Raw genomic sequence first — 22,299 nt, 5'->3', positions numbered from 1 at the left:
CCTGGTCTCCTCCACTGTAGGCAGATTCTTTGCCATCTGAGCCACCAGGGAATATTTCTTGCCTCGAACATAAGTACCTGACTCCTGGTAAATGCCTAGCCCATGTTTCTGAAAGGGGTGAGTGGGCCATTGAATCACAGCTTCAAGGTCACAGCCTGGGAAGATAGCCCTGTGTACTATGCTGAGGGTTAGTGTGAAGCTGCCATGAACCGAGAAAAAAAAAATCTCTGGGTGATTCCTATATGTCACCCTGCTTTAGTACCGAGGAGTTCAAGCAAAGAAGAAAGAAAAATTCTTCCCCAAACAATCAAGAAAAATTATGCATTTAGCAGGGATCCTTTGACTTCATCAAATATCTACTGAGTACTGAATATGTGTTAAACCATCCCTGGGATTCAAAGATAAACGATACAACATCCCTGATTTTATTACCTAAAGCTTGCATCTTTTTACATCATTATTTTATTTTCTTGACTTTCACTGATAATCTGGATAACAGTCTATATTTGGGAAAACACACAGTTCCTGAATAAAACAGTCCTAATCGATGAAGCGATATGAGGAAACAAAGGTAAAATTCCAGAATTTTAGCAGTATGTGGCCTCACATAAAGTTTCAGCTCATGTCTTCAGTTAAGAGGTGGAAAACTGAGTCATCACAGATTTTGAGTGACATTTCTAAGGCCACATGTGAGATAATTGAGAAGTTATTGGGAATTAAAATTCTTCTGAGTTCTCTTTTAAAGTGTTTTTCCTGTGCAGAAAATTAAAAATAAAAAAGGAAATAGATGAGGTTTCTTTCCTTTAGAGAAATAATTTAGCCACTTTGAAGGGCTATTACTGATGGATTCGCAATGAAGCATGATTTCCACTCAGTGATTCCTTAACCAAACCAAAGCCCCTAGCTGAGTTTTGTTGATTTCTTTACTACCTGACAAGAGTGACAGAATATGAAGGAGTTTTATTTTCACTAATTTGCTTCTGAGGTGTTGTTTGGATGAAATCGCACCTTTAGTCATTATTTTCAACCTCCATGTATAATGCTCTGCTGACTCATATTTACTTTAGATTTAAAAGCTTGGTTTTGTCCTCAGTAATTAAAATGCCCATGTTTCTTAGATGGGCTCAGAAGATGGAGCTGTTTTCTGCTGCATAATAGATAAGGCCGTAAGATACACCATAAGACCAGGGTGTGTTTATTTGAATCCATTACCACCCTTAGGGATGCCAACATACTTGATGTGCTAAGGATAGGTTTGCAAATGGCAACCCACTCTGGTATTCTTGCTTGAGGACCTCATGGACAGAGGAGCCTGATGGGCTATAGTCTGTGGGGTCACAAACAGTCGGACAGGACTTAGTAGCAACAACAATAAGCACACACTCTTGTCCTCTTCATCTGGAGGGTGGAAGAGGTTCCTTTAACTAGAATTCTATAGAACCTGGTTTCAGTGGAGTGGGTTCCTGGGGTACCTTTGTCATATTCATCTCGATGGCTGCCAGGGTCCAGCTGGCTTCACAGACTCATGGGAGCTTTTGGACAAAGAATGACTGAAATCAAGGGCGCTGTTGCAGATACCAACCTGAATAAGCAACATCTGATCCTTCTTGTTGTGTTAATATGAAACATGGCCGGGGGAGCACTTTTCTGGCTTTTTGGACCAGACTTTGGCAGAGCTGAAGAGGAAGTTCACGTTTCAGGTGCCCCAGAAACACAGCCTGCCGCCCACATAAGAGGAAAAGCTAACAAGTCATTTCTGCAAAGCCTGGAAAGCACAGCTTCAGGGACCAGCCCAGAGACTCTGTTTTCACAAATACTGCATATTGCTGTTTAATTGGCTGTTGATGTGTTCTTTTAGTGATAGTTTTTTTTAATGCTCTTTCAGTCCAAACCAGCTGTAGAAGATAATTGCCTTCACCATTCATGTATGTTCTCCAAAGAGAACTCGTGTGTTGTTTTGAGATACTTTATATGAAAATGTTTGATGGCACTTGCCATCCATTCACATCAGTGAGGGAAATTTCCTCCATACTTTGTCAGTAAGAGAAGAGAAAGATCTTTTGGATTCTGTACATTTCATTTCAGCTGTTGCAAATTTTGAATTGTTGTGAAATGGTTTTACATTTTATTAACACCTACTCATACAAAGTTGGTTTTTAGTTGTGGTAACTATTAAAACTTTGAAAAGAGCCTCATTAAAAAGTATCCATCAGAATTTGTGTGTGGCCAGCTGAAGCATAAAATCCACTATGAAATAAAAATTATCACCAGAGAAGCAAGTTCAAGTTGCCTATTAGAATTTTGATGGGATTTTATGCAGTTGTTTCATATGAGTTTAATATTTAATACCATCCACAATACTTCTTTCATTTCATCTTTTCTTATCATAATAGTACTTTATAAGAAATTTAAATGAATTTTCTTCTGCTACCAGCATTACTGCACTAAAAAATAGTATCATGTTTCCTGTTGCAGTGGAAAAAAAGTGTCCTACACTCCACAACATGAGCAGACCTTTTACAATTCCTTATTGTGGTCTGGATAATGACCCTAGTTAGAAGTGATTTATTCTCAGAAAAGGAACTTCTCGCTGGCTTATACAACAACCTGGTGAATAAAGCAGATTCTCTTTGTAGAGATGAGCACAAGGAAGCCTTGAGATCAAGAGTCTTGCCTTCATTCATTCAAGCTGTAAATGTCCATCTCTTTTGCGGCCCGTCCTGTGCTTTGCAGAGTTGGGCAAAGTTTCTCAAGAAAATAGATGATGGTCTCTATCCAAACTAGAAAAACTGGGATGATGCTGTTAACTTTAATGTGCTTCTCATTTTATTTTTATTTTTTTTTAAATATAATTCCAGAAGGCTCCCCAGGTGGCTCAGTAGTAAAGAATCTGCCTGCAATGCAAGAGCCGCAGGAGATGCAGGTTCAATCCCTGGGTCAAGAAGATCCCCTGGAGTAGGAATTGGCAGCCCACTCCAGTATTCTTGCTGGGATAATCCCATGGACAGAGGAGCCTGGCAGGCTACAGCCCATAGCATCACAAAGAGTTGCATACGACAGAGCAATCGAGCAAGCATGAAAGCATGATCCCAGAAATCCACACAAGCATTCATCTTAATAGATTACTGAAGACTACAGGAAAGGGAAAGAAAGAATAAGCCTTCCATTTACAGATGTTGCTTTACTCTTGGACAGTGGGATATCTGGCTGAGAGAAAAAAGTGCTCCATTAGGTTTCAGAAGAGTGTACAAAAAGGTCCATGATCAGGAAAGTGTAAAGTGATATATTTAGAAGAAAAATAATTCAAAAATAATCCAAGCCATGTATTACCCACAGTTTTCAGGCCCACAACTCTAGGTGTGAATCTAGGGTTATTAGAACATTTGACTACAGTCCTTCTTCAGGTTTGTCTCATTGGCTATTGCCAACCATCTCTCAAATCGTTCTACTTTTTCTTCCAATTCTATTGTCATTTCCTCTGTCCAAGCTACGATAATGTTTTCTTTTTTTAGCCATGCCACATGGCATGCAGGGTCCTAGTTCCCTAACCAGGGATGGAACTCACACCCTGCATTGAAAGTGAGAAGTCTTAACCACTGGACTACCAGGGAAGTCCCCCAAACTATAATAATCTCCCTTCATCCTTTTTTCTCTTTTGTTTATTCTCTTCTTCACTGTCAGCATAAACATTTGCACATCTACTAAACCCCTCTGGCATCTGTCTTCCTATGGCTGTATGGTTAGGACAGAAACCCCCAGAATGGACCTCAGGACCTCCCTTGACCCAGCTTCTGTCTGTCTCTCCTCCTTCAGCTGGCCCCAAGCATTATCTTTGATCACATTCTCTAAATATACCTGGTCCTCACTGCTTTTGCCCACATCACCCCTCTGTGTTTTCCTGATCCCTCTCATTACCTCAGTCACATATTTTCATCCTTAGTATCTCACTTCCTTGTTATATCCTTAGAAAATCTCTCCCCAGTGCCCTGATTTGGTCAACAACTCTTACCACAGGCTCTGAAAAGACGGCATAACTTATTCTTGGTTGTGCTTTTCATATTTGCCATTTTTCCTTTCCTTGGCAGTTATTTGATTAATGTCTTTTTCCTGCCAGACAGTTTACACCCTCTGAAGACTGTATTTTTTACTTTTGTTTTGGCTCACCATGTGGCTTCAGACTACAATATGGAATTGAATCAAGTCCAGTGTGAATGTTCAGTACAATACATTTCAGCTGCTATTTATTATTAATTGTTTTTTAGTGGATTCAGTGTATGTACTTCTGGTGAACTTCTTGGTACTTTCTGTCATTTTCCCTTTTCCCGACTGTCTCCTCTGAGTCCTGTACTAGGCAAGCCTGTCCGCTGCCTCCATCACCGAGTCTTATCACTGCCTCCTCTGGGTACAAGAGCCAGGCTTCAGCCGAGCCTCCGAGGACCCTCATTGGTGAGGACTGAGGGAACAACAGCTTAGGTTTGACCCTATCAGATCCAAGAGGCTCTGGCTTCCCAAGGCTCGGGCGGGAAAAGCCAGGTACAATAGCCAAGCACCATGATGGAATTGACACCCCAGGGGGTGAGCTTGGACCAGTGAGAGACAGGAGACAGAGGATGGGCAGGTACATTGCTAGTGCTTCTCTCTGAAGAAAAAGTAATGCACACAGCCCCACCTGGCTTTTCCACCCACTCCCTTGAGTCCCCTGAAACTTGGGTCAGTTTAGTAAAGCCCATTTCAGATTTCCCTTGAAACTTTGATCATTTTAGCAGCATGCATCTCGTATTTGTTTTCCGTGCTTCCTTCTCTCTTCCCTTTTGCTCCTCTCTCCTGTGCACCGGCTGTACACCCCCATGAAAAATAGCAGCTAAGATTCGCCTCAGACTGTTTTCTAGGAAACTGAGGCTTGGATAATTTTCCCTCTTGTTTTCAGTGTCACTATAATCTTCCTTTGGGCACCAATCTAAGCCACTGGACAATGCTGGACCTCAGTTATACATTTGTGAGCTAAATATTTTTCGAGTTCATACCAAGGGATGGGCTTTATTTGGGGTCTTGTAGGTATGAGAATGTAGAGAAAGCTATTCTTGAACTTTAGAGGCCATTTCTGAAGTGGGAGAAGGGGAAGCAGGCATGGAAATTAGCTATCAGGAGATTACAATAAGTGTTCACTGACCTAACAATCATTAGTTTTACCCAGAGTTGTCAGGAGAGTTTTTTCAGGGGGCAGTAACATGATGAGGAAATGTTACCCTAAAGGATAAGGAGTGATCTTCCCATCAGATAAAGTGGCCAGAGAGGAAGAGAGACAAGAGAAGGCTCTCCAGGTGGAGGGAGGAACAGGCATGCAAAACAGATTGTGGCCCATCCTGAGGAAAACTGCCAGAGTTTATCAGAATAAAAGGAAGCTGGGGAGGACTCGGGCTCAGAGCTACAAAGGAACATTGACTCTACATTGTGGTCGGGCAGCCACATTTCTGATGCACCCAATGAAGATGCATCAGAATAAAACGAAGGTGATGGAGGGACCTGGTATCAACTAATTTTGTTTAATTTTTCCTGTTTCATTTTGTAGCAGAATTTCAGGCACACTGAGCAGCCCCAGCTTAGAAATATGAAGAATGAGTGTTACTATAATCATAAAACCTGCATTTTTACATGAGGTTGCTTGCCCTTTGAGATCCAGAGACTGAAGGGACAAATGTAGCCTGGTTGATTCCCGAAGCAGATCTGTTTTTGATGTCTCCTTTTACAGGGCAGAATTATTTTCAGTAATAATCAATGAAAGGGATGAATATGTTTCATGTATGAGTCAAAATTTGTATTTCACACCTTAAAATTTTATACCTTGAATTTCACTTTCTATTTCACCTTTAAATTGAAATAAACACTTTAAAGGCACATGGAATGACGGAATTGAAGTGACTCGAGTTCTTTCTTCATCTTTACCATCACTGTATCATCACTGTTTATTTCTCACCTGTAGGTTAAATATAGAAATATGTACTATATCACAGGGTTGGATATGTGAACTATATTTGCACCCATAGTAAGCACAAACAGTTCTAAATCCTAGGAAAATTTACTCTTGAAAACAATGTGTGTTACTGGGTTTATCCATGTCAGGGGAGCTCTTTCCATCAACTTCCATTGTATTAATGAACAACAAACACGTACCAATTTGAAGCCTATAGACACATTAGTAAAACTCATCAGTAGTAACAGTGACTGTTGGGAACTTGGAACAACAAATAATTTGGGGGAATGTGCGTTTTCTTACTGACATTGTCCAGAATTGCTAGTGAATAGTGATAATAAAAGCAGATATTGTTGAGCTTCCCAGGTGGCTCAGCAGTAAAGAATCTACCCACCAGTGCAGGAGAAGCAAAAGACAAGGGTTCAGTTCCTGGGCAGGGAAGATCCCCTGGAGAAGGAAATGGCAACCCACTCCAGTAGTCTTGCCTGGAAAATATCATGGACATAGGAGTCTGGTGGGCTAGAGTCCATGGAGTTGCAAAGAGTTGGACACGACTGAATGACTAAAACAAACAAAAACACATACAGTAAGTTTTAGATGAACTAGCTCATCTAGTTCAAGAAGGGAAAGTGAGACCCTAGGGGGAAAACTGAGGTAGTAGCTGAGATAGGATTGAAACCCAAATCTTCATATTTCAACTCAGTTCTCTGATCCCTTAGCAACATTGATTAATATGATTATGGTGACAAAATGAATGGTTGATCAACAAGCCGCGAAGACTCAGCACTTTATGAGAAGTGTTGTGTTAGGGAAATTGGTTTATGCAGTTGTCACATACTTGTGTTAAAAAAAAATGCTTTCTTTTTTCCAGCAAGCTCTGGGAAATGGTGAAGGACAGGGAAACCTGGTATGCTGCAGTCCACGAAGAGTCGGACATGACTGAACAACTGAACAACAACAGTGTTTCAATATTGGGCCAGGGATAACTTCTCTGTCTCATGGTGACATGAGCTGCCATTATAAGCTGAGTGAGATGATGTATCTACAGCAGCCACACACTGTCTGCACCTGCCTGCTGCTCAAAAACCCTATGATTTTCGTTACTATTGCTATTAGATATGAGTGCTGCCCAATAGAAATATAATATGAGCCACAAATGCATGCCACATATGTTATTTTGAATTTCCAATAATCACTTTTGAAAAAGTAAAAAGCTATCGAAATAAATTTTAATAGTTTAATGATATGTTTTATTATTTAACTCAATATAATTGAATATTATCACTTCAACATCTGATCAATATAAAACTTAGTAGTGAAATATTTTGCATTTCTTTTTAGAGGCATGCCTCATTTTATTGCATCTCTCTCTATTGTACTTTGCAAATACTACATGTTTTAGCAAATGAAAGGTCTGTGGCAACCCAGCATTGAGCAAGTCTATTGGAGCCATTTTTTTTCCCCAACACCATTTGCTCCCTTCATATCTCTCTGTCACAATTTTGTAATCCTCACAATATTTCAAGTGGTTTCATTATTCTTGTATTTGTTATGATGATCTTGTGATCACTGATCTTTGATATTATTACTAGGACTTGCTGAAGGCTCAGATAATGCCTAACATTTTTTAACAATAAAGTTACTTTTATTTTTTTAATTAAAAAATTTTAAGATTATTTTATGTGAACCACTGTTAAAGGCTTTATTGGATTTGTTAACATATTGCTTCTATTTTTATGTTTTGGTTTTTTTTTGGCTGTGAGGCATGTGGGATCTTAGCTTCCTGATGAGGGATCTTCCCTCTGCCTTGGAAGGCAAAGTCTTAAAGACTGAACTGCCAGGAAAGTCCCCAAATTTCTTTTTAATTAAGGTATGTACATTGGTTTTTTAGGTGTAATGCTATTACATCCGTACTAGACTATGTATATAACTTTTAGATGCACTGGGAAGCCAAAAAACTCATCTAACTCTCTTGCAATATCCACTTTATTGTGTTGGTCTAGAACAGAGCCTGTAATCTCTCTGAGGTTTGTCTGTACTTTCTTAGTCTTTGAAGTCCAGTGTGTATTGTGTGGGCTTCCTAGGTGGCTCAGTGGTAAATAATCTCTGCCTGCCAGTGTGGGAGATGCAAGAGATGAGGTCTCAATCCCTGGCACAGGAAGATCCCCTGGAAAAGGAAATGGCAACCCACTCCAGTATCCTTGCCTGGAAAATCCCATGGCTGGAAGAACCTGGTGGGCTCCAGTCTGTAGGGTCACAAAGAACTAGAAAGGACTGAGAGACTTAGCACAGGTCTGCTGTATACTAGAGCACATCTCAGTTTGCATAGTCACATTGCAAATGTTTAATAGGCTCATGTGAGTAGTGGCTGCTATATTAGACAATACAGGTATAGATAGTTACTCTAAAAGGTGACATATATTAAGAAGACATATATTAAAGTTTTGATGGTGCCATTTACCACATTTACATTAATATTTTGGGTAATCAAGCAATCAGGGATATTTGAAGGGAATCCTAAAACTTAAAAGTATTTGATATAATATCAAGATTAGTGTGTATGTGTGTCCAACGATGCAACAAGAAAATTAGAGATACCAAGGGAACATTTCATGTGAAGATGGGCTCAATAAAGGACAGAAATGGTAGGGACCTAACAGAAGCAGAAGATATTAAGAAGAGGTGGCAAGAATACACAGAAGAACTGTACAAAAAAGATCTTCATGACCAAGATAATCACGATGGTGTGATCACTCACCTAGAGTCAGACATCCTGGAATGTGAAGTCAAGTAGGCCTTAGGAAGAATCATTATGAACAAAGCTAGTGGAGGTGATGGAATTCCAGTTGAGCTATTTCAAATCCTGAATGATGATGGTGTGAAAGTGCTGCACTCAATATGCCAGTAAATTTGGAAGACTCAGCAGTGGCCACAGGACTGGAAAAGGTCATTTTTCATTCCAATCCCAAAGAAAGGCAATGCCAAAGAATGCTCAAACTACTGCACAATTGCACTCATCTCATGGAGAAGGCAATGGCAACTCACTCCAGTACTCTTGCCTGGAAAATCCCATGGAAGGAGGAGCCTGGTAGGCTGCAGTCCATGGGGTCGCTAAGAGTTGACACGACTGAGTGACTTCACTTTCACTTTTCACTTTCATGCATTGGAGAAGGAAATGGCAACCCACTCCAGTATTCTTGCCTGGAGAATCCCAGGTATGGGGGAGCCTGGTGGGCTGCCATCTATGGGGTCGCAAGAGTCAGACACAACTGAAGCAACTTAGCAGTAGCAGCAGCAGCACACGCTAGTAAAGTAATGCTCAAAATTCTCCAAGCCAGGCTTCAGCAATACGTGAACCGTGAACTCGCTGACGTTCAAGCTGGTTTTAGAAAAGGCACAGGAATCAGAGATCAAATTGCCAATATCTGCTGGATCATGGAAAAAGCATGAGAATTCCAGAAAAACATCTATTTCTGCTTTTTTGACTATGCCAAAGCCTTTGACTGTGTGGATCACAATAAACTGTGGAAAATTCTGAAAGAGACGGGAACACCAGACCACCTGACCTGCCTCTTGAGAAACCTGTATGCATGTCAGGAAGCAACAGTTAGAACTGGACATGGAACAACAGACTGGTTCCAAATAGGAAAAGGAGTACGTCAAGGCTGTATATGGTCACCCTGCTTATTTAACTTGTATGCAGAGTACATCATGAGAAATGCTGGACTGGAAGAAACACAAGCTGGAATCAAGATTGCCAGGAGAAACATAAATGACCTCAGATATGCAGATGACACCACCCTTATGGCAGAAAGTGAAGAGGAACTAAAGAGCCTCTTGATGAAAGTGAAAGTTGAGACTGAAAAAGTTGGCTTAAAGCTCAACATTCAGAAAACTAAGATCATGGCATCTGGTCCCATCACTTCATGGGAAATAGATGGGGAAACAGTGGAAACAGTGGCTGACTTTATTTTTTAGGGCTCCAAAATCACTGCAGATAGTGATTGCAGCCATGAAATTAAAAGACGCTTACTCCTTGGAAGGAAAATTATGACCAACCCAGACAGCAAATTAAAAAGCAGAGACATTACTTTGTCCACAAAGGTCCATCTAGTCAAGGCTATGGTTTCTCCAGTGGTCATGTATGGATGTGAGAGTTGGACTATAAAGAAAGCTGAGCACCAAAGAATGGATGCTTTTGAACTGTGGTGTTGGAGAAGACTCTTGAGAGTCCCTTGGACTGCAAGGAGATCCAACCAGTCCATCCTAAAGGAGATCAGTCCTGGGTGTTCATTGGAAGGACTGATGTTAAAGCTGAAACTCCAATACTTTGGCCACCTGATGTGAAGAGCTGACTCATTGCAAAAGACCCTGATGCTGGGAAAGATTGAGGGCAGGAGGAGAAGGGGATGACATAGGATGACATGGTTGGATGGCATCACCGACTCAATGGACATGGGTTTGGGTGAACTGTGGGAGTTGGTAATGGACAGGGAGGCCTGGAGTGCTGTGGTTCATGGGGTTGCAAAGAGTTGGACATGACTGAGTGACTGAACTGAACTGAAAAAATAAAGATCTTTGCAAATGTCCAGTGCAAAGGAGCAAAGCTAGAATCACATTTTTTTTTTCTAATGAATAGTTATGACTCCTCTGGTCATATTTTGAGACATAGATCTATTGAAGTTGATTGCATTGTTCTTTCTGCCTTACTTTGCCAGGAAGGTCTTAGCTAAATTGAGCATTCTACTGTAGTTGTTATCTTTAGGCTAAGTATCTTTTTTTCTACCTGCTCTATCCTCAGCTCTTGTTTTTTATTCTAATTTTTCCTAATTTCCAACATTTTTATTTATTATTACTGAAAATTATTTGAGGAGAATAAATAATATATAAAGGAATAAATGTATAAAGCATTCTTTTTTTTTTTAATTTAAGCATCTTTTGGTACCTACTTCAGACAGACTATTGGGTTGAATGAATTACAATCCTACGTGAGATATGACCTAGAGTTTAGTACTCTTAGGAGAATAATTAAAACTCAAACTATAGATTTAGATATTGTCAGAGTCTGGAAGGGCTGGGAAATTATTTAGTTGGACTCTTGAGTTCCAGATAAGTTAAGCAATCTTCTTAAAGGTTTCTAGAGGTTTAATGGTAGATCTGGCCTTTAGACTGGTCTTCACAGCATATGAACTACCTCTGTATCCATTTTAATAAGATTCTGATGAGCTAGTTTTCAAAGAATCAGTTCTCCTTGGTGGGTGGGCAGAGATGTTTTGCCTGGGGCAGTTCAAATCCTGACATTTGTTGGTACAATGTACATGGTCTAATACAGATTTCTCTCTTATTTGCTGAGGGCAAACTCGGCTAGACATAATCGATCTATTCTGTGAAGGAGTCTAGGCTCTCCATCCCTGATAATAGAACCATTATTCATGTGAGATGACTTTCCACTGGGAGTTTGGACTATGGATATTGGTTTTTATCAATCATGCTTGATAAAACCACACAACACGCTAATTGCTGAAATTATTTAATAAAATTTGGCATTGATCTGGGAGAAAAAACAGACATTCTCATATAGTCACATACTTCAAGGTTTTTGGCAAATAATTTGCTAATGTATATTAAAAATCTTAATCATATACATGTCCTTTGGACCAAAAATATACCTTCTAGGTATTTATCCCAAGTCAATTTACAGCCTTGGCTTACACATGTATGTTACATAAATTACATTCATATCACATTTCTGATCCCTTATTAGGACCTGGGAATTGAGTAGTTCTAATTATGCCCATTTTACAGATTAAGAAGCCAAGAGTTGAGGAAGTTCAGGTAACTAGCTTGTAGTCACACAGCTAATTGGTAAAAACCTGTCTGCAATTTACTTCATTTGAATTATGCAGACAGCCTTTGAGACAACCATTTTAGTACAAACTGACAAAGGCTGTCTAGGAAATCAGAGGAAACAGGAAAAAGAGCAGAGAGAGAAAAGGTAACTGATTTGTTTTATTGATCCTTAAATATGTTTGACATAAAAATAGCAGATTAAAAGATATTGGACTTCAGACTCAAAGTTAGTAAACATTCAGATCACAGTGAAATCATGCATTGCTGCATTACACATGAAATGAAGAAGTGTGTGAAATATATATTGAACTCAAAATTCACATTCAATGTGATACAGTATTTGCTTTTCATGACTGTTCATTTAAAACTAGGAAAGATTAGAGCTGGCTACTGACTCTTATTATTTGGACTAAAACAATTTTTTTTTTTTTCAAGAAAAAAGCCAAAGGATCAACCTACTATGTTAGCTTATTTACTTTTTTTTTTTTTTAACAAGCTTGGCTCAGCTGGTAAAAAACCTACCTGCCAATCAGTTCAGTTTCAGTTCAGTTCAGTCGCTCAGTCGTGTCTGACTCTTTGCGACCCCATGAATCGGAGCACGCCAGGCCTCCCTGTTCATCACCATAAACCAGAGTTCACTCAGACTCGCATCCATTGAGTCCATGATGCCATCCAGCCATCTCATCCTCGGTCATCCCCTTCTCCTCCTGCCCCCAATCCCTCCCAGCATCAGAGTCTTTTCCAATGAGTCAACTCTTCACATGAGGTGGCCAAAATACTGGAGCTTCAGCTTTAGCATCATTCCTTCCAAAGAAATCCCAGGGTTGATCTCCTTCAGAATGGACTGGTTGGATCTCCTTGCAGTCCAAGGGACTCTCAAGAGTCTTCTCCAACACCACAGTTCAAAAGCATCGATTCTTCGGTGCTCAGCCTTCTTCACAGTCCAACTCTCACATCCATACATGACCACAGGAAAAACCATAGCCTTGACTAGATGGACCTTAGTCAGCAAAGTAATGTCTCTGCTTTTGAATATGCTATCTAGGTTGGTCATAACTTTTCTTCCAAGGAGTAAGTGTCTTTTAATTTCATGGCTGCAGTCATCATCTGCAGTGATTTGGGAGCCCCCCAAAATAAAGTCTGACACAGTTTCCACTGTTTCCCCATCTATTTCCCATGAAGTGATGGGACCAGATGCCATGATCTTCGTTTTCTGAATGTTGAGGTTTAGGCCAACTTTTTCACTCTCCTCTTTCACTTTCATCAAGAAGCTTTTTAGTTCCTCTTCACTTTCTGCCATAAGGGTAGTGCATCTGCAGATCTGAGGTTATTGATATTTCTCCTGGCAATCTTGATTCCAGCTTGTGTTTCTTCCAGTCCAGCATTTCTCATGATGTACTCTGCATAGAAGTTAAATAAGCAGGGTGACAATATACAGCCTTGACGTACTCATTTTCCTATTTGGAACCAGTCTGTTGTTCCATGTCCAGTTCTAACTGTTGCTTCCTGACATGCATACAGGTTTCTCAAAAGGAAGGTCAGGTGGTCTAGTATTCCCATCTCTTTCAGAATGTTCCACAGTTTATTGTGATCCATACAGTCAAAGGCTTTGGCATAGTCAAAAAAGCAGAAATAGATGTTTTTCTGGAATTCTCATGCTTTTTCCATGATCCAGCAGATATTGGCAATTTGATCTCTGGTTCCTGTGCCTTTTCTAAAACCAGCTTGAATGTCAGTGAGTTCACGGTTCACGTATTGCTGAAGCCTGGCTTGGAGAATTTTGAGCATTACTTTACTAGCATGTGAGATGAGTGCAATTGTGCGGTAGTTTGAGCATTCTTTGACATTGCCTTTCTTTGGGATTGGAATGAAAACTGACCTTTTCCAGTCCTCTGGCCACTGCTGAGTTTTCCAAATTTGCTGGCATATTGAGTGCAGCACTTTCACACCATCATCTTTCAGGATTTGAAACAGCTCAATTGGAATTCCATCACCTCCACTAGCTTTGTTCATAGTGATGTATTCTAAGGCCCACTTGACTTCACATTCCAAGATGTCTGGTTCTAGATTAGTGATCACATCATCATGATTATCTGGGTCATGAAGATTTTTTTTGTACAGTTCTTCCGTGTATTCTTGCCACCTCTTCTTAATATCTTCTGCTTCTGTTAGGTCCATACCATTTCTGTCCTTTATCAAGCCCATCTTTGCATGAAATGTTCCCTTGGTATCTCTAATTTTCTTGAAGAGATCTCTAGTCTTTCCCAATCTGTTGTTTTCCTCTATGTCTTTGCATTGATCGCTGAAGAAGGCTTTCTTATCTCTTCTTGCTATTCTTTGGAACTCTGCATTTAGATGCCTATATCTTTCCTTTTCTCCTTTACTTTTCACCTCTCTTCTTTTCACAGCTATTTGTAAGGCCTCCCCAGACAGCCATTTTGCTTTTTTGCATTTCTTTTCCATGGGGATGATCTTGATCCCTGTCTCCTGCACAATGTCACGAACTTCATTCCATAGTTCATCAGGCACTCTATCTATCAGATCTAGGCCCTTAAATCTATTTCTCACTTCCACTGTATAATCATAAGGGATTTGATTTAGATCATACCTGAATGGTCTAATGGTTTTCCCTACTTTCTTCAATTTAAGTCTGAATTTGGTAATAAGGAGTTCATGATCTGAGCCACAGTCAGCTCCTGGTCTAGTTTTGGTTGACTGTATAGAGCTTCTCCATCTTTGGCTGCAAAGAATATAATCAATCTGATTTCGGTGTTGACCACTTGATGATGTCCATGTATAGATTCTTCTCTTGTGGTGTTGGAAGAGGGTGTTTGCTATGACCAGTGCATTTTCTTGGCAAAACTCTATTAGTCTTTGCCCTGCTTCATTCCGCATTCCAAGGCCAAATTTGCCTGTTACTCCAGGTGTTTCTTGACTTCCTACTTCTGCATTCCAGTCCCCTATAATGAAAAGGACATCTTTCTTGGGTGTTAGTTCTAAAAGGTCTTGTAGGTCTTCATAAAACCGTTCAACTTCAGCTTCTTCAGCATTACTTGTTGGGGCATAGACTTGGATTACTGTGATATTGAATGGTTTGCCTTGGAGACGAACAGAGATCATTCTGTCATTTTTGAGACTGCATCCAAGTACTGCATTCGGACTCTTTTGTTGACCATAATGGCTACTCCATTTCTTCTGAAGGATTCCTGCCCACAGTAGTAGATATAATGGTCATCTGAGTTAAATTCACCCATTCCAGTCCATTTTAGTTCGCTGATTCCTAGAATGTCGACGTTCACCCTTGCCATCTCTTGTTTGACCACTTCCAATTTGCCTTGATTCATGGACCTGACATTCCAGGTTCCTATGCAATATTGCTCTTTACAGCATCGGATCTTGCTTCTATCACCAGTCACATCCACAGCTGGGTATTGTTTTTTTTGGCTCCATCCCTTCATTCTTTCTGGAGTTATTTCTCCACTGATCTCCAGTAGTATATTGGGCACCTAGTGACCTGGGAAGTTCCTCTTTTGGTATCCTATCATTTTGCCTTTTCATACTGTTCATGGGGTTCTCAAGGCAAGAATACTGAAGTGGCTTGCCATTCCCTTCTCTAGTGGACCATATTCTGTCAGACCTCTCCACCATGACCCGCCAGTCTTGGGTTGCCCCGCAGGCATGGCTTGGTTTCATTGAGTTAGACAAGGCTGTGGTCCTAGTGTGATTAGATTGACTAGTGTTCTGTGAGTATGGTTTCAGTGTGTCTGCCCTCTGATGCCCTCTTGCAACACCTACCATCTTACTTGGGTTTCTCTTACCTTGGACATGGGGGTATCTCTTCATGGCTGCTCCAGCAAAGCACAGCCGCTGCTCCTTACCTTGGATGAGGGGTATCTCCTTACCACCACCGTTCCTGACCTTCAACGTGGCATAGCTCCTCTAGGCCCTCCTGTGCCTGCCGCAGCCACCGCTCCTTGGGTTGCTCCTCCTGGCTGCGGGCCCTGGCCTCGGGCGTGGTGGCTCCTTCCAGTTGCTGTCCCTAGCCTCGGGCTCAGGGTGGCTCCTCAGGGTCACCGCCCCTGATCTCGGGTGCGAGGTGGCTTCTCCCAGCTGTCCCTCACCTCGGACGTGGGGTGTCTCCTCCTGGCCACCCCTGACCTCGGACGCGGGGTGTCTCCTCCTGGCCGCCACTGGCCTTGGATGCGGGGTAGGTCCTCCCGGCTGCCGCCCTTACCTCGGACACAGGGTGTCTCCTCTCAGCCGCCCCTGACCTCGGACGTGGGGTAGCTCCTCTCGGCCGTCACCTCTGACCTCGGACGCAGGGTAGCTCCTCCTGGCCGCCACTGACCTCGGACACAGGGTAGCTTCCCTCGGCCGTTCCTGCGCTGTTGCAGCCTGTCACTCTAGGCCGCTGCCCCTGACTTCGGACATGGGTAGCTCCTCTCGGCCACGCTTAGTGAGCCGGCTCTCGCAGCTGCCTGCGCTTAGTGAGCCGGAGATGAAAGAGATGAGGGTTCAGTCCCTGAGAAGGGAAGATCCCCTGGAGGAGGAAATGGTAACCCAGTCCAGTATTCTTACCTGGAAAACCTCATGGACTGAGGAGTCTGGTGGGACAGTCCATGGGGTTGCAAAGAGTCAGACACAACCAAACACACACACACACAGAAAACCAGTACAACTGTTGCAAGGAGAAATCAACTCTGACTCCATGTTGTAACTGTTTCCTTGGCTTGCTTTCTGTTGCTTTTGTTATTGTTGCCTGACTGTCAGAGGCAACCTGACAGTCAGAACCCTGTCAGAACCCTGTAGATGGCAGGAAGGAAGAAATGAACACATACCCCACCTGTCTGAGGCTTGCCATTCTGGGAGACATTTGCAAGATTAAATGGCTTTTTACTTTGCTTCCTCCTGGCCCTCTATCTCAGATTTACAAAAGAACCTGGCATCCAGACCCAGGTAAGATGGTTATTTTGAGATATTAGTCTGCCATCTTCTTGGTCAGAAGGCTTTCTGAATAAAGTCCTATTCCTTGCTTCAACTCCTTGTCTCAGATTCATTGTCCTGTTGTGTGGCAAGCAGAGCAAACTTGGACTTGGTAACACAGCCACTATGTACCCTGCTTGACTGCTGACCTAGGGCCAGCCCTCTAACCTGGATGGAGCTTCTATTTGGGGAACAGACGGTGTGGGATTCTCTGTGGAGCCTTTCCTGTATCCTACTGGCAAGGTTGTTTTTAACTTTCACTTGTGAAGCTTATAATGAGGGATTTTCTCACTTTTCAGTAGGAGTCAGACTTTACACCCTAACACACAGGCTTTTAAAATGGGAGAATTGTAGAAAGATGCTTGTGGGATGCCTGCAGGGTAAAAGAAGCCTTTGCCTTTGGTGGTTATGGATATCAGGCACAGTCCGTCATCACCATTATCATTACCTTCATCATCATCACCAAAATAATTCCAAACATTGGGTCAAGCATTATGCTAAGTATCCTCAGCGCATTGTCAGTTTAATCTTCATCACACACTCTGGGTAGCTACTATTACCCCTGCCTTACAGATCAGAAGATCAGGGTATAAGTTGTCTGCCTCACATGAGGGTCATAATTATCTCATGACCTTCAATGTCAGCCTTGATGGATAGGAGCTTTGAGGAAATCTTCAGTGAAAGAAAAACGGAAGGAAACAGTTAAAGCCTTACATGCATTTAATAATCTCCGTTGCATCAGATGAGAATGAAAATCACTCCATTCATCCTGAGTTCTGCACACTTTGAAAGGCTGGAACTAAATAAAATTAAATTGCTGTTTTTCTCTTGAGAAGCTACAAAAGAAATGTAAAAAAAAGAAAAAGAATCAGAAATTAGTCTGGAATCAGGGGCTGGTAAGTACTATCTGTCTATACCACTAAAAATATAATTCATTGAATTCATGTAATTCATTGAAAGCACAGTTTCTGTGGCTCAAGGGAGGCAATATTTTTTTTTCATAGAGAATTAACAAAACAAAAAATTTTAAAACTAGAGGGAAAGTTAAAATGTAATGAATACCTTCTAAGTGCCCAACTCTACTTTATGTGTATTTTCACATTAAGTTTTACTGCTTTATAGATTAAAATTTCCTATTTCATAGATGAAAAAACTGGATCTTGGAGATGTCACATTATCTGAGGTCACAAACTGCCCATCTCTCTGACTCTGAATGATCCTTTCTATAATTAATGCTCTAGAATGTTCCAGAAACTATTTTAAGGACTTAGCATAGTTTGACTCATTTAATCCTCACAGCAACCCTGGGATGTAGGTTCTGTTATTGTCCCCATTTTAAAATGGAAGAGTTCACATGGGTTAAATCAATGCCCCAGGTCACCATGTGTCCCAGGTCACCTGGCAGAACCAGGATTTGAATCCAGGTGGTCTGGTTCCTAAGATGTGACATCTTCTGCTCTCAAGCAACGTGCCACGGAAGGAATCGTGGCAAGAATTACAAGAGTAATAGTGATAAGAAGTAGTGCGTAACTAAATGAAGAAACTTTTATTAGGATTTCTCTTAGATTTCTCACAGGACTTGAGAGTATGAGCTGGGGGAGGGAGTAGGTCAGATTCTACCAGAGGCAGAAGAGTCAGAATTTCTTCATAGTTCAGTTCAGTTCAGCTGCTCAGTTGTGTCCAACTCTTTGCGACCCCATGGACTGCAACACGCTGGGCTTCCCTGTCTATCACCAACTCCTGGAGCTTGCTCAAACACATGTCCATTGAATCGGTGATGCCATCCAACCATTTCATCCTCTGTCATCACCTTCTCCTCCTGCCTTCAATCTTTCCCAGCATCAGGGCGTTTTCCAAAGAGTCAGTTCTTTGCATCAGGTGGCCAAAGTATTGGAGTTCAGCTTCAGCATCAATCCTTCCAATGAATATTCAGCACTGATTTCCTTTAGGTTTGACTGGTTGGATCTCTGTGCAGTCCAAGGGACTCGCAAGAGTCTTCTCCAACATCACAGTTCAAAAGCATCAATTCTTTGGCACTCAGCTTCCTTTATAGTCCAACTCTCATATCCATACATGACCACTGGAAAAAACCATAGCCTTGACTAGATGGACCTTTTTGGACAAAGTAATGTCTCTGCTTTTGAATATGCTCTCTGGGTTGGTCATAGCCTTTCTTCCAAGAAGCAAGTGTCCTTGGCTCAGTGGTCTCTTTTAAGGGAGCAACAGTTACTCTATGGGAGGGAATAACTGGACTACCAGTTATTCTTTCAGTTCCAGTGACATGCATTGCCCACCAAACATCATATCTAAAGTAATATTCTTAGTTTATCACTCTGCGACCCTCACAGTTCTCTAGCTGCTGCTGCTGCTGCTGCTGCTAAGTCAATTTTCTAGAGGATGTATCAAAACAATTAACACATAAGTGTTAGGCCACCATGGGCAATTTGGAGTCCCACACTCAAGCAGCACCATGTAAGATGAGTCTGAAAATGGATTGACCCTAGGATGTGTGCTTTGTGTCTAAGAACCACAACATTTCCATCTGACTGAAGAAGTAGAGATTCATAGAGATGTGGTTATTTCCCTCAGGTTACACAGCTAGTTAGTGGCATAGCTGGGTCAGGAAATCTTGACTTGGGTTTCTCATTATATAAAACTTGGTGTTTAAAGAGAGGTGGATAGAAAATTAAGTATTTTAATACTAAATTGTAGGGATGTAGCTTCCTTGATTAATAAAAGTTCAAGAGAATTCCCTGATAGTCCAGTGGTTAAGACTCCACACTTTCACTGCTGAGGGTATGAGTTCAATCCCTGATCCAGGAACTAAAATCCCACATGCTGTAAGGAGCAGCCCCTCAAAATAAACAAAAAAGTGAAAGCTCAGAATGTATATTATTCATATACACATAAGGCATATATAATTATCTAATTTTATTTAAAATAATGTATGCCATTGAAAGGCACTATAGAAATATGGAAGAAATTTGCACAAAGGATGCATATTTAAGTATGAAGAGGAAACAGCAAAAATGAGAAAAAATGATAAGAAGAAAAGGAGAATTTAATGTGCTGAGTAATTTACATACTGACAGTAAGTTTCTTTGAATGGAACATACAAATGTATGTAAATTGGACAGCCTATTTAAGAAAAAGTTATGCAAATGCATGTCCACAGAAATCTGCTGCTACCCTTCCTGTTGGAGTAGAATAACAAGATGCTTAATTTTTTTTTCTTTCCAGAATGTCCCCTCAGGAAACTGTAGGGCCAAATTTCACCTGTCTAGATTTTAATCACTCATTCATCCTTGTCTGCGTCTTACATGTACTTCAATTATACAAAATAATGAAGTAGCAAAGGTGAACAAGGCACAGAAGTTACTGATTTATTGCACTTATTGTAAATTGTGTGCCTCTCCCTCCATAATTGAAGCTCTTTTGAGGGCAGGGCTCTTTATCTGTTTTGCACAATGAAATGTCTAAATCTGCATCTAGAAACATACGAGGAGCTCTGAAAATATTTGTCAAGTGAGCATACCTGGCTTAAAGCAAGTGCTCAGTCATACTTAGCTTTCTGTTTCCTACCTCAACTTCAAAGGAAAAGCTACATCAGTTATAAGACAAACAAGTACTAATGGTATAATATACAGCATGATGGCTATAGTTAGCACTGCTGTATATTACTTAAGAAAGCTGTTAAAAGAGTAGATCCCAAGAGTTCTCATCACAAGGAGAATATTTTAAAAGGCTATTGCTGTTGTTTAGTTGCTAAGTCGTGTCCGTCTCTTTGTGAGCCCATGGACTGTTGCCTGACAGGCTCTTCTGTCCATGGAATTTCTCAGGCAAGTGTATTATCGGAGTGGGTTGCCATTTCTCCTCCAGGAAATCTTTCCAACTCAGGGATAAAACCCGCATCTCCTGTGTTGGCAGGTGTATTCTTGACTGATGAGCCACCAAGGAAGCCCTTTTTTAATTTTTTGATTCAAATATTTACTAAGCAGCTAGGGAAATACATGGTCAGAGGTGAGGCAATTGCACAAATAGAAAGCAAAGTATAAGGTTCACTGAATCACAGCAGTCAAAGTGTTTTAGGAGATCAGTTGATTGCTTCCAGCCTGGAAGGAGGCGTGGGTGTGTGGCCAATCAGGAAAGGGGACTAAGATTAAACTAGAAGACTTCAGTCTGGATTGTTGATGATACTCAGTTTGGACTATGTGCATCTCTTCTTTTCCTCTCCCCACCTTTGGGCTTAGTTTACCAGTAGTGCCCAGGATTGTTCAATGTGTTTTTCTATACTTGCTTGCATTTTTGCTTTAATGTCTTAAGGACAGAGCTAGGTCCTTTAGGTGTCGTAGGTGTTTTTTTTTTTTTTTCCTGTTATTTTGAAGGATCCTTTTGATCTTGGTGTTGACAGTTTTGAGTCTTTTCCATTCTGATTCGATGTTTGTGCATTTTTGGCTGGAGTATCTCTTACAGATTTCTCTACTGGAGCTTCTTCTTCAACTTCCTCATCAAAATTGTCATCATCTCTTCATCATCATCATCTTCAGCAGCAGCAGCAGGCTTTACTTTTTTCTGGGGAACCTTGCTACCACTTCCAGGCGCAGAACGCTTTCCAGATATACTTAGGAGTTTCACATCCTCCTCCTCTTTGTCTTCTGACCCTGCATCTTCCTCCACAGCTACTAAGTGCTGTCCACTGATATGCACAGGCCCTGAACCACCCTTCAACCGTAAAACCACAGGTGGTGTAATTTCAAAGCCCCCAAGAGAAACCGTTGGCTGTACAGACATTTTCAAAGTTGCCAGTGTTACTTTAGTTGGACCGCCTTCATAATCCATTGCCTCTGTTTCAACAATGTGTAATCCATCCTTTGCTCCAGCCCCTAAACTGACCGTTCTTAAAGATAACTGGTGCTCGTTTTCATCATTATCCACCTTGAAGGGAAAATCTCTGTCAGCCTTTAGTTCAGAACCAGAAAGATAGTTCTGGGGCCTTGATGGGCTCATATCCATGCCCGTTGACTCCTCCATGGGTTGGCAGCATGCATTTATGTGGGAGAGAAGCTGGATGAAATTAAATGACTACTGTTCAAAGGACCAACCGCGCAAGACAGATCACACCAGGGAAAGCAGAAGCCTCTTAAAGGACTAGAAGTACATGATTTGACAGAACCGTGCGAACAGATGAGAATTTAGTTAATATTTTTCACATGTTATCACTGTAACTTTAAGCAGGTAAATCTTAACAGATATTAATATTGTTTACATCATAATTGACTTGCCTAATTCTAATTACAAGAAATAGTCATGCTTTATTTTTTTTTTTCTTTCATTGTATCTCTATGAGATGATGGATGTTAACTAAACTTATCTCGGTAACCATTTTACAATCTATGTGAATCAAACCATTGTACTGTGCACCTGAAACTTTCCCAGTAATGTTATGTCAATTATTTCTTAATAGAACTGGGAAAAAATGAAGAGCTACAGAATGT

At 41.1% G+C, this 22,299-nt stretch overlaps 1 protein-coding gene across 1 annotated transcript; it reads right to left on the bottom strand.

Annotated features, from left to right (window-relative positions):
* Nucleotides 1-21,244: 21,244 nt before the first annotated feature.
* LOC120878867 (nucleophosmin-like) lies at nt 21,245-21,835 on the bottom strand. The gene has a single exon (XM_040261748.1). The coding sequence runs from the start codon at nt 21,833-21,835 to the stop codon at nt 21,284-21,286; it is 552 nt and encodes a 183-aa protein (XP_040117682.1). The 3' UTR covers nt 21,245-21,283.
* Nucleotides 21,836-22,299: the final 464 nt, after the last annotated feature.

Source organism: Oryx dammah, unplaced genomic scaffold, assembly GCF_014754425.2.
Source record: "Oryx dammah isolate SB20612 unplaced genomic scaffold, SCBI_Odam_1.1 HiC_scaffold_19, whole genome shotgun sequence".
Lineage (NCBI taxonomy): Eukaryota > Metazoa > Chordata > Mammalia > Artiodactyla > Bovidae > Oryx > Oryx dammah.
Note: the sequence above shows the minus strand (reverse complement) of the source record. Positions and strands in the feature narration are given on the sequence as shown.

Excerpts from the sequence above, each read along its gene's own strand:
- LOC120878867 (XM_040261748.1), bottom strand. The coding sequence starts at position 21,835 with ATGGAGGAGTCAACGGGCATGGATATGAGCCCATCAAGGCCCCAGAAC.